We start from the raw sequence: 19,295 nt of genomic DNA on the forward strand, positions 1-19,295 counted from the left end.
CAAGAAATCATACAGAATTGTGGCAGAGAAATGGAATTCATCTTCTCCAACTTTATTTTCCCCAAAAAGAATACATATATTAATTACTTGATGATACATCATAAGTAGAATACAAATATCTGAATCAGTCCCCTCTTCAAAATGAATCAAAATTTTAATCCCTAGCATAATTTGCTGCTCAATTTACATCATCTCCAACAGGACTTACATAAACGATATTACTCTCCAACTGGACTTGCATAAACAATGTTACTCTGTTGCTTTTGCGACAATTGTAAATCCACTGCCACAATATACCGCAAATTGAGTCCAAAGAAATGATCCATTGCAGTCCAACTTTACCTCCTGTGGGCGTGTTTGATCAGATGTGTCCCCCAGGCCAAGCTGGCCATGCTCCCCCCAGCCCCATGTCATTACCGATCCTTTCTCTGATAAATATGCCATAGTAAATAACGTTAATTGCATCAGACAGATAAAAGAGAGAGGCAACCATGTGTTGTTTGTCTCACCTGTTACAAGAGCAGAATGTTCAGCACCTGCTGCAATGCTCACCACCTTCTCATCAAGGCAGGGAACTCTCTCCAGAGTGAGAGGAGAACCTAGGAGTCACATATAAGACGACTCACTTGCCAGGAACAAATCAAGTTGACTAAAGCAAAGAATATTTAAAATTCCATGATATTCAACAGTCACTTAAGCCGTGAATAACTGTACTGACAAAGAATGCCAATTTATAAGAGCTTTATCTTGACTAACAGTAAAGGCTTTTCTCACCAGATCAGTAATTCACCTACTTTTGAGTCATTCAGTATTTGTATACCAAAAACAATTGGTCATTTTAATGGGGAATCACATCAGATGGCTACAAAATATACCAAATTTGAATAGCAACTCAGCCTTGTGCATGCAAATCTGTTGTTGTCAAGACTTAAAATTTAGAGTTCAGGCATCAGTGCCTGAAGAGTATGAGAGAACCAAATCTTACAGTACATAGAAAAAAAGTAATAGCGAACAACAAAAGATATGAAATAATTAGTCTTGCAAGAGTTTGGTATCTCAAGAGACAGGTAAAGTCAAACGTTGCCAGCTTGATTTTTATACAGATTGAGATAATTTCATCCGTAAATACATGGAATGATTCCTTTTTATTGGTCAATAAATTCTTATATAAAAAAGAACAAAAGATACCATTTGAGGTGGTACATGAAGCAAGCGTAGGTAATCCATGCTCCACCAAGTTCACTTTTCGAGTCTCTGCGAGTAGACCATGGCGGCTCCCACCAAGCATATAAACGAATCCATCTGTGAGGCAGTCGGTAAACTAATCATAACATGCTATATATATAATCTAACACTACTCTTAAAAAGAAGTACCAGCCATTACTAAGGCATGATTCCATCCAAGAGCAACTTGTGAAATCCGTAGAGACAGCGGTGCAATTTGGGGGATATGATTATCAACATTTCCACTGAATCGTCTACCCCATAAGTATAACTGTCCACTAGCTGATGCAAAATAAGCAATTGCATGTTTAATAACTCAAAAAGTCAAGAGGAAAAACATAAGCACTATTACATTTAATTAATACGGACATACCTGATAATGCAGCACTATGATCGCCATTGGCATGGATGCTGACTATTTTACGGTCATCAAATCCTTGAACAGCTGCAGGAAGATTAAGTAATCTTTGGCCTCCAGATAGATGCTTACCAATTTGTCCATGTCTCCCAGAGCCAAAACCATAAATCATATCACCTGAAGATCCTGCTTAAATAGTATGGTGTATTAAAATTACCGATTAATAGAAGATACATCCATGATGATGAGAAACTCATATTGGCAGCAAAATTCTGAACATATTCAAAACAATTTTGTCCTACTATTTGGAAGAATGAAGCTTAGGTCTAAGATTTGCTTATCAAGAAAAACATAGAATTTATCAGCAGCCGCAGCTAGAGTACACAACAGAGATTTCCTTAATATGATACGATTACACTAGTGTGTAGACATGAATATTTCCAAGGCGATGAACGTTAGGATAGGAATATGACTTCGTACTTACATAATCAAGCACATGACAAACATGGCAAAAGGCACTAAAAGTTATTAGAAATTTCCAAGCTTCTATTTGATGATTGTGGGAAGAGCATAAAAGAGATCAATAGGATGTCACAGTATCAAATTTCTCTGAAATATAATTCTTAAACTAAGGAGTTCATAATAACATGCATGGTCTCTTATTTTAACACCAATGCTTTTCTTCTTCAACTTTGCAAATGTGACTTGTAAAAGGCCAACTGAATTGGCATGTTGGGCTATAAATTTTAATACAGAGCTAAAACTCATGAATGTTTTTACCTGTTACCAAGGCGAGAGAATGACGCATTCCACATGCTGCTTGCTTAACATGTTGTGAAACAAAAAATAGGACTTTAAAGGGAGAGCCATGTGACTGATTGTCCCCATTGCCAAGCTGTCCAAATGAGCCATCTCCACACATAAAGAGACATCCCGTATCTATGAAGGGATATGAGGAAGATCCATTATTTAAAAAAAAAAAACTCAGATAGATGCTCTAAAAGAACAGCAAAAGAATATCAGAATGACCAATAGAAGTCACAGTTGCTTACAAGAAAAAGAGCAAAAAAGCTGGAGACAAAAACAAATGCTAAGTTCGTGGCTGAAATGAATTAGAATAAATAATTGTACAACTAAATAAAGAACCAGTCAGAAAATGGGTGATACGAGGTGATCCAAGTTCGCAATACTTTGCGGCAAGGTGATTCCAGCTCAAGGATCACCCTTGATCTCTCAGACTATGCAGGTTGAGTTCAGCTGATCCACATACCAATCTGAGTCAACAACATGCCAATCTTGTCCAAAACAGAACTGATTCAGAGAATAACTTGGCTAATTCTGGCAGATCTTGGGCAATTCCAGCCATTTCTAATGGATTCTGACTAATCTCAACCAAGATAGGCAGATAGTACAAGATGTGGATCATGGAGCAGATACTATAGGAGTGTATACATGATACACGATACACAGCAAGAGAATTATAATGAATAATGCAACTGTGTATAAGTTAAAACTGACATGAACTGACAAAACAACTGGTGCTCATACCAGTCTACATGTTCTAGTGCAAATTAAGATGGATGTATGAGTTTGCTTGCAAATAAACAATGTTGACATCCTGTTGTAACATGATGCTTGCAGAATCAGGTACCTATGTTTTTTAGAGTAGGAAATTAGGGAATACTTTGATCAGGAGAATGTTGATGTATCACTCTGTTACAACCATAGTTCCATATGCAATCTTTCTAACCTATGGAACTACCATGAGTAGGCAAACACAATTCTAGTGATGAAATGATATGCTTATAATAAGATATGATCCACGAAGCCTCAAAGCTTCATAATGGATTATAGACGAATCACAAAGTATGATGGGAAAACATGGTGCACAATATTTGAATGTTTAGCAACAAAAGCTAAAACATATTTTCCAACAAGAAAACGTAGCTATCAAAGGTTAAACAATAATTGGCATATGTAACAGGATGTATAAACCCAGAGAAAAACAACATCAAATTTCTACTAATAAAAAAATTAAATAACTACCCAGTTTCTTGGGATAGAACTCTAGAATACTACCAGGAAATCCAAAATTGATGAAGTGGCACTTCAGACAGCTGTAGAAATTTACAATTAGCAGAAACCTAAAATTCTTGTCTTCTGAAATTATTTGAGTTGGTACACCAGCCACTACGAAAGCAAAATTACTTTCACCATTGTGGTTCAATTAAATGAGTGGGATTTAACAGACCAAATCTTCGCCGTGGAAAAATAAGGTGTCCTTGCTGTAATTGATGCTCATGATACAGAACCAGTAACAATCATGGCATTGCATTCAACCAATATTATAATTAAATGACAAAGCCAATATTTGTGTCATGTTCAAAATACACAGCATGATCGAAAGGATATTAATGGGTGGTTTTATATGGATAATAAAATGAACACACAATGCTCAAATTTCTTGAGCCTGAACTACTTAAGCTGCACAAGATGCAAACTACTTTAAGCTTCATTAGACCATCATGTTGGATTCTATTCTTAAGAGTAACTATTGCAACAACTACGAGTTCTCAGCTCTTAGCATCGAGGGAAGAAATCATTCAAAATTTAGAAACAGAATTATGATGATGGATATCTAGGGAAACAACAATCTAAACAATCCAACCATGAACCTAACAACAAATGGACACATTAAGATTACAAATGTACCAGTTGAGAACACCTTCTAAACATAATTAATCTCTTCTATAAAATTGTTCTCTCCCTAAAATTCAAAGTCAAAAAAATCTATAAAGGCAATTTTATTTCTCTTCTTTATGCATGCATTATTGGTTAAAGCAGGAGCTTAATGCTAGGTTTGTATCTTTCAAGTGGAACAATGTTATCGTTGCATCATAATATAATATCTACGGAAGACATGCATGTCACATTATATATATATATATATATATATATATATATATATATATATATATATATATATATATATATATATATATATATATATATATATATATAAACACGATAAAGAACTAGATTGGGTACCTTCATATCTGGAAAGCTATCATCAATAGTATTTTGCAAAGGTGCTTGCCTAGGCGCTCAGGCGAGACGAGGCAAGACTCGAGCGCCTCAAGAAGCCTCAAGGTGGGGCGTTTTACTAAAGAGCTGCTCGACCATGCACTTGGGCCCAACATTGGGCGACTCGAGTGCGCGCTCAAAACAAAGTGGTCGCTATTCGACTCAAGTTCGAGCCTGGACGATTAAGTTGGTTTAATCAAACCAACTAATACCCTATGACCGACCCAGTGAAAGCAACGAGCAAAACCCTCCTATTGCCTTCGTTTGCTTTGTCCATCGCTGCAGCTTCATTCGCAGCCGTCGGCAACTTCATCTGCCACCTTAGTCCACTTCATTCGCTTCGTCTGCTACCATCTGCAACTTCGTTCGCTGCCATCTGCAACTTTGTGCACCGCTGGTTTCCACTTTACCCCCATCTTCGTCCACAACCTTTCTTCGAGTACTTCTCAATCTCCTCTCTTTCTCATTTTATAGGTAATTAGCCTTTCGCTGATTACTTTGATGCACCCGTTTGAGGTGGATGCATTATTAGGAGTTAGAATTTAGAACATAACAGTACAATTACTTTGATGAACCGGCTTAAGGTGGGCGCACCAACTTGTTTTGACATTTTTGTTATTAGAAGATGAACAATATAATTTGGAACTTTATATAATTCCAATTTGATGTGTCATTTTTATTTTTTTGATCATACTTATCAATCGTAATATGTTTTTTAAATTTTAATATTCGAGAGCGTCTTGTTTCGCTCGGGCGATCACCTAGGCGAGTGCCTAATGCGTTGAGAGTTTTGGGACCTTGACGCCATTTGGCGCCTAGCACTTTTAAAAACATTGATCATCAATAATATCATGTATATGAACTACAGTAGGAAGTCTAATTTGTTCCTTGCCTCATAATAGTAAGTATTGTTCCTAAGATTAGTAATAAGCTACAAAATGCAAACTGATTTCTCCAGAAACAATATCAAAATTCATAAAATCAATAAAAGCCCTCCGAAGTTTTTACCATCACAATTTCAGAAGTATAACAAGACTTTTATGATTTCACAAGCATGCATTAAAAGGATAAAGATCCGTAGGAAGCTTTTCTTACCATTTGAAATATGCAATTTGTAATATGGAGTCCAAAAGATAACTATAGTGTTTCATCAAGTTTTATGTTGTTTAAATCTGCAGCATTACCAAAGTCAACATAAGTTATTATGGCACATAATTTAATGCCCTAGGATAAATTTAAGACAAAAATTCACTTGTTCGTATATCTAGAAATAAAGCAGACAATTTGATTCACAATCACTTAAAATTTGGCTCATGAGAGAACAATTTTTTAAGAATGAATACTGCCTTTCGGTTTAAAATTTAGATGGAACAATGAAGAGGAAATAATCATTCTAGCATGTAAAAACCTGTAACAAAACCAGAGTGATTCCATCCAGCAGAAACGTAGGACATAGTTAAGCTCTCAAGGAATTTTACAGGCTTCGGTCGCGAACAGCTTTCAAACTTCCCATGACCAAGTTGACCATGTGGACCTCTTCCCCACGTCAAAACCTTACCATCACCTACAAAAGGTCAAGTCATGTGAAGCATTTCACCTAAATAACTTAAATGCTTCTAGAATCTGTTACAATAATAACTATAAAGGACCAGATAGGTGGAATCTCAAATACTAGATGTGAAGAAGAAAACAGTAGGTCAACAGTAAGAAATAAAACTTTAGAAGTTTCAAACCATAATCATGCTCAATCTAAGATGCTGGGAGAGGATGAGAACAGCTACTAGGTTCCACATCAAGCAGTGAAAACTTTAGGATAACCTCAGTATTAAAAAAGAAAAAAAAGATAAATAGAGACAAAATAAAGCTAAATTGAGAATAATCAAAGGCACTATGTGGAGTTCATCAAAACATCCAATGAAGTGTGTTAAAGAAAGAGGATCCAAGACAAACTTTTATGAAAGGTAATATATTAAAATTACATCTAAAATCAACACTTGAAACCAAACTATTTCTCAAGTAGTTTAATGGTAATTTAATGGTAATTTCTTATACACAAAATTACTGATAAATAGGGTAAGATACCATTAGACCTAAGCAGTAAACATCCATTCTAAGAAGATAAATGATGGCAAATAAAACAAGTAATATCACTCCTGGAAATTATGTATCCACAAAGAAAAAATGATCTATTATGAATAGAATAATGATCTGTGTGTGAACAGTACACTAAATGTCTAAGGTGATATAAAAGTCCTTTGTGCTCAAGAAGAACCATGGAGAGACATTTTTTGCTTATAAATTATTCTTCCTTTTTTTTTTTCTTTTGAGAGGGAATACTGGGCCTGCAACAGAGCAGAGACTGAACCCCAGACCCTTCATGGCAGATCATTCATGGAAGGAGAGATGCTATGCCATCCAAGACAAGGGTTGGTGCTGAAAATCCACGTTCCTCGTTATAGCTAAAGCTCACACAATCAAGAAGCAACTCTGTAAAATTGGTGGAAAGGGTAAGTTTTTATTTTTTAATTTTTTTTATCTAGAAGGACAAATTCATCAAAATATAGCAAAAGATGGATTATATTTACCATCATTTGAAGGCGTCAAACCGTGTGGCAAACTCATCAAGAATCAATCAACGAATTTTTTGCAATGTCCAAGTGATTCCCTTTAATGTTTCTCTTAGGATTAATCAACAAGGAGTGTTATCCATCATTTAAAAGAAGAAACTCTAGCTATTAATTCTATATCAAGCAAAATAAGGATATTTCATGAAGAAAGAAGTAAAGTACCGAATACTGAATCGAGTGACGACAAAAGCCCTACAATTTTGCGCTAAAATCTCAATCAACAGAAACAGAAACTCATTCCGGGTTGGTTGATGGGGGGAGTTAGTACCAGTGAGGGCGACGGCGTGGGCGCCACCGCAGGCGACCCTAGATACGGCGGTGGGAAGGTGGGGGAGGGGCTGGGGGAGGTGATGGTCTTCGAGGGTGCCGGTCCCTAGCTGCCCGTCGGTCCCCGCGCCCCAACTCCAAGCATACACTTCCTCCTCCTCCTCTGCCGCCGCCATCTCCACCGCCTCTTCAGCTATCTCCATCGTATTCGACTCTTCGACTTCTTTAGTTTACCCTTACGCGATTCAGAACACATTTATAATATGGTTAGGATTTGAAATAAAAATATCAATTTTCGTTTTCTTTAAGATAATTTGTGATATAATTCCATATACAATTTGGATATATATATATATATATATATATATATGCAACTTTGCCTATATATCATGCTTATATATACGTGTGTATATATATATATATATGTATATGTATATATATATATATACATCAATATATATATATATATATTTGGAGAGAAATTTCATATGTTTTGATGATTTCTGATGCATTTGGCTTTAATAAATACATCCCTTTTTGCTGCTTTCTCTACTTATGGTAGTCTCAAGGTACTGTTTCTATCTGTGACAAATGGCTCTTGTTACTGAAAGTGCTATTGCACACAAACACAAATTTGAGGGGCAATTTTGTTCTACTCAACTTAGCACTGATAAACTTCATTGATTTATTTAGTAGAAAGAAATGTAACTTGTTTGATCAAATTGATCCACAACTTATAAGCAAGTTGCATCCAACACAGCAGATTGAAATGACTGTTCTTTTCTGAAACACCAACTACATGAATGTGAGTTTTGAACCAAATTGATGCAACTACTTCTGATGATGAGCTCCTCGTGATGCTAATGTACAAGTTGTGGAATTCAGTAGGGGTTACATCTTTTAGCTCCATGTTTGATCCAGAAGAAGGTTAGCTACCATGAGATGTGCCCCTTGAGGAAGCCCTTGCAGAGCCTTTTCCAAGCCTCTTGATCTGGTTCTTGTGCATCCAAGCTTGCCTTTGCTGCTTCAGCATGACAAGTCTGCAAGAGTACACTTGTATCAACTTTCAATAGAAAAGAATTGTATATTTGCATTTTTCAGAGTTGCAAACCTGAAGTTTCCTCAAAAAAGATTTGATGTTCAAAGTTCTTGAGAATTAGATATTGACACCGACTATTAATTCCTTCATTGTCATCATCATATTTAGCTAGTCTGAAGAATGAAACAATGCATGCTTTACTTTTTTCATGTTGCTAAATGATGACGAATATGAACAGTAACACCATATTTTCTTTTTAGAGAAAAAATCTATTAAGATCTAAAAATCTACAAAAGAAAAAAACTGTTGTATCATAATTTTCCTGGATTCTGAACAGATGTGATCACAACCAAGGATTTGAATCTAATCTACAGTATCAGTTTATCGAACAGTATACCGATCTGTGCAGTTCAACATCGTTCAAAAAAGATAATACCTATACCTACACCAGATCATCATCAGACCAATAAATACCGATGGATACAAGGTACCTGAATGAGATTACGCTGGAGCAAACGATCGACGAGGTGCAGGAGAATGTCTTTGTTGTACTCCGGGTGACCCTGGATGCCCATGATGTGATCTCCACATCTGAACATCTCGACGCCGGTCTTCTCCGAGCAAGCCATCACTTCCGCGTGGGGCGGCAGCTGCCACACCTGCACGGCAAGCGGGTCATCAGCATGAGCTGAATGCATGGAGGAGAGGACACAGCAAGGTTGAGTTCTTTAGCCGTCTTCGCCAACCTCGTCGCGGTGGAATTCGATGACACGGAGATGAGAGGGGATGCGGAGAGAAGCCAGCAGCTTGATGGTGGAGTGAGAGGGGTGGATGCAGGTCACTCCTATATCCCATCCTTTCTTTGCTCTGCCAGTCTTCCCTCCCAAAGCTCGGCTCAAAATCTGCATACAGACAAAGATGTCATCAAACTATGCCTCCTGGTCATGGTTACCGAAAGAACACATTGATCCGAGAGATAGATATCCCACATCAACAAGGTTCTTCTGATCTATTCTTTATAAAACACATCGACAGTTTTTCCCAGTTGATGATGTCTATACCATATATGCAAGACAGAGAGAGAGAGAAAGCAGTCACCAGTTGTCATTTTCTTAAAGGAAGAAGCTGGAAATGGGGATGAGGAGGGCCAGTGGCAGTGCAGTGACGAGTGTTGTGCCATGGCTCCTTTACTGTGGTTACTAAATCAGATGGTGCTTCACTCTGTGGTCAGTGGATAGAGATGGTGGATCTCCTCCGTGGTCCCCATGGTGCAACAAATCTTCTTAGATAGCTACTTGGCAATGCTTGATCCTGCATTGTGCAGCTTTAATGACCACCCACTCTTGTGGATGTTCCAAATGAATTGTCTCCACATGATACCTGATCCCTAGACATCACCACATGATATTGTTGTTCCTAGAGAGTGAATCTTGCTGTCATGATAAAGTTTGTTGTTTTTGCGATCCAATTAAGCAGTGTTTGCGCTACCAAATTGAATTCTTCCCTTCCTTGCAAAGATGACACTAATAGGACTGTGTACAATAGTACTTCTCAGATTTCACATTGATGGAAGCATCACTTTTTTAATGGATGTCAAATCAAGTAAACATTGTGAGAAAAAAATAATAGTACTATTGTCATAAAAAAAAATTTCTTGTTTGAATGCTATCTAGGAAGGCTTAAAATAAAAAAAGAAAATAAAAGATGAAGAGACAAAATTTCCAGGGCTCCAACTCCAAGAAGAAGACTGACCCATTTGTATTCTGACCTTATTAAAAAGGAAAACAAATAAACAACTTAGCTTCTCATTGATTGAAAACTATCAAGGCTAATCTGTAGTCCTAATGGCAGATCAGTAGGTTTCATCATAACAATGGAGGCTTACAGATGAGCTCAGAGAGGACATAGAATGGACTTAGAATCAGTCTCCCCAGTCACATCAAAGTTGGTAAGAGTATGATCAAGCTGTGGAAATAGGTATGGCAGTTTCCAGATTCTTTGATTGGGTCCCTGTTTATGCATGCACCACATTATTCCCGTCGAAGTCTTCTCCCCTGATCTCCTCCTTCAAATGGGGGCTTTTCGACCATGGTATAAGCATGAAAGACACCAATCTATTCACAATCATAAATTAATCAACCTTCGTCTGATGAGACTTCTTATCTGCCTAGGCTTGTCAATGATATTCTTGGCTGATGTATCTGTCACATCCAATCTCTGCCGACAGAGTTTTAAATCAAACATTGATCACATTGTTTTTACTCTCTCATCTCTCTAAAAGAAATTGCTACGAGAAAAATCTCCAAGATCATGTTTTCTGCGTGCTCCAACTATTACCGGTTTCCACTGTGGGGTAATTTCACAGACAGAAGATATGCACTACTGAGGAGAAGCGGGTATACCTGGTGGCCAAAGCAGACACCGAGGACCTTCTTCTTGAGGGAATCCAAGGTCTTGAGGAAGGAGACGAGGTCGTTGATCCACTGGTCGTCGCCGTGGGCGTCGTTGCAGCTGCCGGTGATCACGAAACCGTCGTACGTGCCGACGTCCTCCATGCACGGCAGCTCGCGGCGCGCCGCGCGGTACACGTCCCACGTCTCCCCTTCCTCCCCCAGCAGCCCCACGAACACCTTGAAGTACCCTCCGTAAACCTTCTTCACGTACTCCGACTCCTCGGCGCACAGCAGCACTGCGAACTTCCGCCTCCCCTTCTTCCCCACCTCCCCTCCATTTTCCCCTCCCATCCTCCTCTCTCCTCTCTCTCTCTCTCTCTTGCTTCCTATGATGTATGGAAGAAGAAGAAGAAGAAGAAGAAGAAGAAGAAGAAGAAGAAGAAGAAAGCTCCCCTCTAGAGAGAGAGAGAGAGAGGGAGAGAGAGAGAGAGGCTAAAGTGATGGGGAGAACGTGCTTTATAGAGGAGAAAAGGCGAGTGGTGGCAAGAGTTCCATGTTCAGTTATGGGGACCAAAGCAATCCTTGTGATGATGTGTCATTACATGATTGGTGGGTGGAAGACTTGATGTGTTGGCATGGAGAACAAAGAAACAGTGAGGAGAGAACAAAGGAACAGATGTAGTTCATGTCCCAAAATGTTCCAAATGAATGCAATGCAGCTTTGATTCTGACCAAGAAATAATTAAATTTTGATTCCTTGCAGCACAGATTTGAGCAATTTTGGAGTGTGAAGGGACAAACTCAGAAGGGATTAATTAAATTATTTGGAGCCCTTGCATCACAGATTTGATTATGTTTGGAGTGTTAATGCCACAATGTATGTTGGCATATTATGATGAACAATCTCAAATGATTAAGGTGTGTTAGTATAAAGTAGGAATTTTAGCAGAAATTAATTTTTACCTTCATATCTTAGTCAGAGTTTTTTTTAATATTAAATAGATGTACAAGACACTCATGTAATAGATTTTTTTATTTGAGTTTATTTCATTAAATAGCACACAAGATATTTATACATGGACTGAAACATGATATCTATCACTGTAACAATGATCTTATTTATTAGTTTGATTGAAAAAATAATGCAAATTTATTGAATTTAAAATTTCTTTCTCAATTAAGCAATATTAGTTTATGAGAAGCATACTCTCATGTTACACTTATTAGCATCTTAGTATCTATAAAAGAAAATAAAATAATTATTATTATTTATAAAGGATAAGTTGTGAAGATATGATTTTTTTTATAATGTCTTTATAGACTAAGCTGGTTAGCCAATTCAAAATTTATAAAATGAGATTATAATTTTTTAATATTTATTAAATAAAAAATTAGTGGACGATCGAATATTCAAACCAATTATCCCAAATAATATAAAGATAATTAAAACCGAGAAGCTTGGCATATGACTGACAAAGATCTAAGAATTATCTAATTATTGTTTTACACACTATTAACTCACCTTTTGATAGTGGAATTTGATAGGATTTAATGGAATAATGTTTGTGATATAAGGAAGATTTCTAAGGTTTGTAAATGTATGTAGAAAATGTTCATTTTTAGGTAGAATAAATAAAATATTATGATATCGGAAGAAATAATATCCACAAATATCCCATCAGATATTTCACTCACCCACTCTATCAAACATTAATTACAACACCCACATAATACTAATACCCACATGGCAAATTTCAATCTCACACTTCTGTTCTTGGTCTTGCCAACTTTGTCTTGCTGCACCAATTTTTTGTTCCCACCATGTGACATGCTTTGTCATCTTGTATCCCAAGATGGATTCCATCTTCTATGGACACAAAAAAGTAATGAACATCATGCATAAATAATGCACACCTAACTTTACAGTAAGAAAGACCTTTTTCTTGAGTGTTCCATTTGATTTAACATCCACACCTTGTTAATACCCACAAGGCACAAACTCATTTTGCATCATCTCCTCAATCTAATCTCCATTACTTGATCAAATGAACTGATAAGAAGCAAGAAAGCAGGAAAAAATTGCTAACTAAGCTAAAATATCAGAAATGATAGGCCTAATTCGACTCCACATTCAGTCCTAAATTTAGTGGACAATTAATGCAGCAGCAAAAGCTACTATTGGCAGCTAAATCACACTAGATCTGAAAACAGGGTCATGGTGCTGTCAACAAAATCTTAGACAATTCATTCACTTCTTGTGTTAGCTTGAATCTTCAATGACAAGTCCACTGAAAAGATGATATGGGGCATTGATCAATTCACCAGCTGCAACCACAAGACAGAGACAAGTCAACAATTCCAAGCCCTTAACACACTCAATCCAACTGACCTGACAATGGATGTAGTACCTCCCCACTGATGTAGTAGATCAGAATCTGAAGTGCTCAAATGAGGATTTCTGAAGGTACTGAAGAAGAGCCATTGACATATCAGCTCACATTTCAAAGATACTGAAGAATATGAGGTACTTGTCTCAGAATCATTTGAAGTGGAGGTGGTGCCCAAGTCCTAGACAGGGATTGTTCTTTGGAAGAAGGACACCCCTCTGTTATTCTATAGAGAAACAGGAAGAATATATTCCCTCTAGATTTGTTTTTCTGATTTAGCTTCTCACTAGCTTCTCACCCCTTAAGAGAACAGTACTCATGTCATCTGATAAAACAAACCTCTTGCCTATTTACTTTTATTATGTTTTAATTATGAGTTAGTAACCATACTGATAACCAATATCAGACTGATAAAACAAACACCTTGCCAATTTAAAATTTTGATTCCTTATCCAACCACGATGTTCATGGAATCCTTGTCCTGTTCATTCTGGGTGCCTTAGAATTTTATATATCTTAGGAGAATATATCTGGAGGCAACATCATCTTTTAAATTTCCTTTCATAGTTTAGAGTAGCTCTTCTTGGCAAAAGCCCATCACCTTGTTCCCAGAAGAGTGCAGCTATGGATATGTTAAGCATGACAGAAAAATGCTGTTGGACTAATCTCTGTAAAAAAGGCAGTTGTGGAAGAACAATTTTTTTGCAAACCTATGTGGTTTCTAAGTGGCTCACTCAAGTATTAGAATTGGATCTTTCTATTGAGAGGAGATGTATAGGTAAACATGGATGAGCACTTTCTTATCCATATCTACATTATGCCTCAAAATACTACATTTTCAGAACATGACTTGAACAAGAAAGAGCTAATTTGCATTTCTGAGGAAGAAGATTTGAACTTCTGTAGAATTCTGCACATGTGGGCACTTCTGCTTATTCCTAAGCAAAAGAAATTGGATCATTAGGTTTAAGCCTAGCAAATGTTGTCATGAAACAATTTGCTTCCTAATTATATCTCCACCTAAGGTGATATCACAGCATATCTTTACAACAGAAGTATCCTAATGACCACGCCACTTGCTGGTGTCTTCCGTTTATGTCTCCACTTTAATTAATTGTGCCTTGTAGCAACTAATTCAAGCAACAGACATGACATAGTGCACTGAAAGGTGAAACCCACAATGTCTCAAGGCAATCTTGTGAAGTAAGAATCACTAATTTGAATGTCTTATTCATACAAGAAAAGGTCCAAAACTTGCAAAGAAGCAAAGAGAACATTAAACTAAAAGGTCTCTTTCCACAGCAATGAGGCATGTGGAGAACTTCATCGTGCTTGTGTTGTCAGCAAAATAGCTTTAAATGGAAATATCTTATTTGACCTAATGAAGGTGCCTCTGAGCTGACTCTTCAAGAAATTAATAACTGTACCAGAAGATTAGTATAAATTTTCAAATCATCATGCACTTCTCTGTTCTTTGATGTTGCAGATACATCACCATTATAATCATTTGCAAGTTGCATTTCCCTAATAGCTAAGTTTTGTTTGATATTTGCACAATTATTCTAATACTACAAGAAAGCAGAACGTTTCTATCAAATAATAAAAAATCAAACAAAAAGTCCTTTGTGTCGCGGCCATTAATTAAGTTAGTTTTCAAGCTAGCCTCACAAACCTTCCACATATGTTGCCACAATTAAATTACCACCACAGTTGGTAACTATTTTCCTTTATTCTGATTGAAATTTGCATGGATATTACAATTTACCAACTGCTATTGTTGGTTATATAATTTCTATTGTAATGGTATCAATCTTTTCAGAGGTCTGTTTCCATGCATACAAAAAGAGGACCACTGATGTATTTAACAGTCAAAATAGATCAGGCTGGAAAGGACCATTGCATAAGCCATAAGGTACTCTCCAAACTCTTTTATTTATGCACTTAACTCTACAAAATATCAATCCTCACATCAGCCATTGCTCCAACTAAGTTGGATTGCTGACCTTCTGTTGTGTATCCTAAGTCCATTTCCCTTGCAGTGTTTTTTCACATGCATGAATTAGTTGGAAAGATCCATGTCCCTTTCTGCAACCAACTAATTGATCTGGTAGCATGAAAGAGTGTGATGAGCATTAAAGCAAGATTTCATTAGTTCAGCAACCATAACTCTTCATGATAGGCTATTTGAGATGTAAATAATCTTTAGGTGGCTAAGAAGGTAAGACATGGCTTTGGAACCAACAAAGCAGACTAGATCAAAAAACTCTTGCTTACTGGTTGAGGTGTGTTAAGAACTTCAAAACCAAACCTCAATTAGGTTATTTATGTATGAAGGCTCAAAGATGATTGTGTATAACAATTTGTTTCGTCAATGCACTATGAAGACTCAAAGATGATTGTGTATAACAATTTGTTTTGTCAATCTGCTATGAAGACTCAAAGATGGTTATGTACAATAGTTTGGTTTGTCAATCAGAAGGTCTTCAGAACTGGTTGAAATGAATATGTCTTGAAGTCGGAACTTCATTAAGGCTAAAACTCAATTAGGCTATTACCTTTTGAAAATTCAAAGACGCTCTTGTACAACAATTTGCTTTATCAATCTAAAAGTCTTCCTAACTGGCTGAATTGAATGTCTTAAACAAGGAACCTCATTGAGACTAAAACTCAATTTGTTTATTTGTATTTGAAGATCCAAAGATGGACAACAATTTGCTTTGTCAATCAGAATGTCTTCCTAACTAGCTGAATGCATTTAGCTAGGAACTTATTTAAAAAGTGATATTCAATTAGCTCATTTGTGTACGAAGACTAAAATGATGGTTATGAACAACAATTTGAGGTATCTAAACTAAGAATTCTGACAATAAATCTCAATTAGGTTATTCATGTTTGAAGTCTGAAAAGATGGTTATGTACAACAAGTTGCTTTATCAATTTTAAGTCATCTAGCCTTGTTCAATTCTTCATAACTGGTAGAAATGTCTTAAACTAAGAACTTCATTAAGTTAGCTAAAGATGGTTATGTACTGGTTGAGGTGTGAAGCTAAAACTCAAATCAGCATACTTATCTTGCTGATGACTCAAAGATGGGTATTGTATAAAAATTTACTTTGTCAATGTGCTTTCATACTCATCAAGCCTTGCTAGAGTCCAAATCAAACAACATATAGATCACAGATTACTTAAAGCTCTCTTCAACTACCCAAAATTTCTTCAAAGTGGCACTTCCTGTTCTCAATGTGTCACTACAGTCATCACAATTTGCTAAATATTTTTAATTCACTTGCATAGTACAACCAAATCAGAAAGCACACATATCATTTAAATTTGTTTCTTCGAAGCTACCCCAATCAGATGACACATCACCCAAGATTTTTTCTGCAGCCACTCACATTAAACAATTTGGTGCTATTAACCTATGCCCTTGAAAGTTATTAAGAATTTTATGACTCCAATTTGAGTTAAACTGTCAGAACTACGGTCTGTGAGACTTGACACTCATCCAACCTAAAAGCTTAAACAGTTAACTTGTTTAACTTGTTGCTCAAACTCATTATGTCATCCGACTCATATTTGAATATTTTCTAATATAAGTGTGCTTGAAATGTCAATGATGTGCATGTACTCAAGATCACATAGTTGCAAGGTCTAATGACATATAAGAATTTATTTGTCTTCGGGTCAGAAATGCTTGATCCATACAGACCATGTGAAACTTGTGCTAAAAAGAAATATGCATGATTTCTTTTTGTAAAAATACATAGCATTAGAATAGTAACAAAAGCTACATAATCAACTAAGTTAAAAAAAGAAACTCAAGGTACACATAAAAAAGAACCTAAGATTTGATCCTTACCTCCTGTAAGACAACTAGCTCCAATATAAATATTCCTTTCCTTTTTATCAAGTAAGCAAGTTCAAGATAAAATGTCTATATTGATACCACCAAAAGTCTAGAATAAGAGAGAGAGAGAGAGAGAGAGAGAGAGGGAGGGAGCAAAAATCTTGAACTTGAAAAATATGAGACCAAATATTAAAATTATGTAGCGATACCTCTTTTTTATGCTAAGTAGCTCAAGCAACTCAAAGCTAAATACTCACACATGCCCCATCTTCATCTTGCTCCAATCCTCTTACATTGAAAAATTTTCCAATAGAAAATGAGGACCCCAAAATACATTCATATATGCTATCATAACACCAAATTAGGTTGTGATGTTGATGAACAGCTCTGAACTCACAATACAACAATTGGAAATAGTGCAGAGCAGAACAGACATATAAAGCAAGAAAGAGAATAAGTAAACTCAATTTCCACATCATACCACAATGCTGCTAGTGTGTGTCGATCCTTTTCCAAACAAGTGAGAAACATTTGTAAATAGTAGTAGCTTTCGAAACATTTCTACAAGCACTTACGTGATTAACCTCGTCTTGAAGAGAAGCAGTGCCCGTCTCCTCTTCCTCTTTTCCTCGTCCACTGAAGCTTCCCATGGCCATCTCGTTCTCTGTCGCCGTCATGTCCGCTCTAAACTTGGCACATATATCCGCCGTCACCGAAGCAGAACATTTCTTCAAGCCGTTGTTCTGCTTCAATGCCTCCGTGTCGTACAAATGCCCGGCCACCCTCACGTTCAGTGAGTACGATCCCAGCGGCCTCGCGACGGTGCCGAAGTTGTAGAGGTACTCGGCCAAAAGATCTCCAATGTGATGGCGTAGAACCGAAAGGCGACGACGATGTGGATGATTGCCACGTGGAATACTGATTTCAACGGCATTCTTGTTATGATATGGAGTTCCGTAACAGTTAATGATGAAATATAATTAATTTACTAATAACAAATGAGGAGATTACCATAATTATTTTTATGATGGATGAAAGTATTAAAAATGATATTAAATATTTCATGAAATATAATGAATAAAGATGACTCATTTTGACTTAGAGTTACATCAAATAATGTTAGGTTAAAGAAGTATAAATGAATTACTAATAATAAAAATCATTTGGTTTGTAAGTTAGAGAAGTTAATATATGAATTAAAATAAGCTTCCTGATAATGATACACTATTATAATCTCTTTGGTCTTTATTGAAAATATTATGGATTAATGTGTGTATGCTGAGGTTAGTAAGAACAAAATAATTCTTTTAGTCTTACATGTTAGTGACACTTGCAAATAATAATTGAGTGCATTACCTAAAACAAAATATTTTTTTCTCAAAATTTTTTAGATGAAAAATTTAGACGAAGCCTTTGATGTTATTGACGTAGAGATTCATAAAGATAGATCAAAAAGATTATTAGAATTTTCTTGAAAGGTTTTTATCATAATAAAAATATTTAGAATGTAATATTATTATTTGATAAGACCCTAAAGTCTTATCGTCGAAGAAAGGGGAGAAATGAGGATGATAATGATCACTTCGAGGGGATCGGCCTCCTTGATCGCTTCGAGGGGATCGGCCCTCCTTGATCACTTCGAGAGGATCGGCCTTCTAGGGTTTATCAAAAGATAGGATAGTATTTTTCATATATTACTGAAAAGAAACAGTTACATCCCTATTTATAGAGTTCCACCCAGAGTCCATCAACACTTGAACTCTAATAATAAATAAATATTAAATAAACCTCAACTTGATTCTAACTGAACCAAACCGACTCAATAAACAATTGGACTAAACAGACTCAATAAATATTATTCAAAAGCTCAGAAAAAGGATCATAACATTATCCTTCAATTATGTCAATTATAAAAAAAAATATATTTAGTCAAAAATAATATCCATAAAATGATTTGGATAAGAAGTATATGACATACATGTGGTATATATCCATTATTGGAAGTATGACATATACTAAAAGGTATCAAAGTAATTCAGGTATAACTATAATAAAAAATCTTAAGGTAT

At 36.3% G+C, this 19,295-nt stretch overlaps 2 protein-coding genes across 2 annotated transcripts; both read right to left on the reverse strand.

The window, feature by feature from the left end:
• Positions 1-31: 31 nt before the first annotated feature.
• LOC103989429 (ultraviolet-B receptor UVR8) lies at positions 32-7,787 on the reverse strand. Its single transcript, XM_009408269.3, has 8 exons — positions 7,562-7,787; positions 6,075-6,230; positions 2,363-2,521; positions 1,598-1,768; positions 1,375-1,506; positions 1,189-1,302; positions 510-599; positions 32-428 (listed from the first exon to the last, which is right to left on the reverse strand). Exons 1-8 carry the CDS (start codon positions 7,761-7,763, stop codon positions 250-252), a joined length of 1,203 nt encoding a protein of 400 aa, XP_009406544.2. The 5' UTR covers positions 7,764-7,787; the 3' UTR covers positions 32-249.
• A 434-nt stretch (positions 7,788-8,221) lies between these two features.
• On the reverse strand, positions 8,222-11,358 carry LOC135615604 (gamma-glutamyl peptidase 5-like). The gene is made up of 4 exons (XM_065114361.1): positions 11,002-11,358; positions 9,346-9,501; positions 9,091-9,258; positions 8,222-8,600 (listed from the first exon to the last, which is right to left on the reverse strand). Exons 1-4 carry the CDS (start codon positions 11,341-11,343, stop codon positions 8,493-8,495), a joined length of 774 nt encoding a protein of 257 aa, XP_064970433.1. The 5' UTR covers positions 11,344-11,358; the 3' UTR covers positions 8,222-8,492.
• Between the last annotated feature and the right edge of the window lie 7,937 nt (positions 11,359-19,295).

Source organism: Musa acuminata, chromosome BXJ2-6 (assembly GCF_036884655.1).
Source record: "Musa acuminata AAA Group cultivar baxijiao chromosome BXJ2-6, Cavendish_Baxijiao_AAA, whole genome shotgun sequence".
Taxonomy (NCBI): domain Eukaryota; kingdom Viridiplantae; phylum Streptophyta; class Magnoliopsida; order Zingiberales; family Musaceae; genus Musa; species Musa acuminata.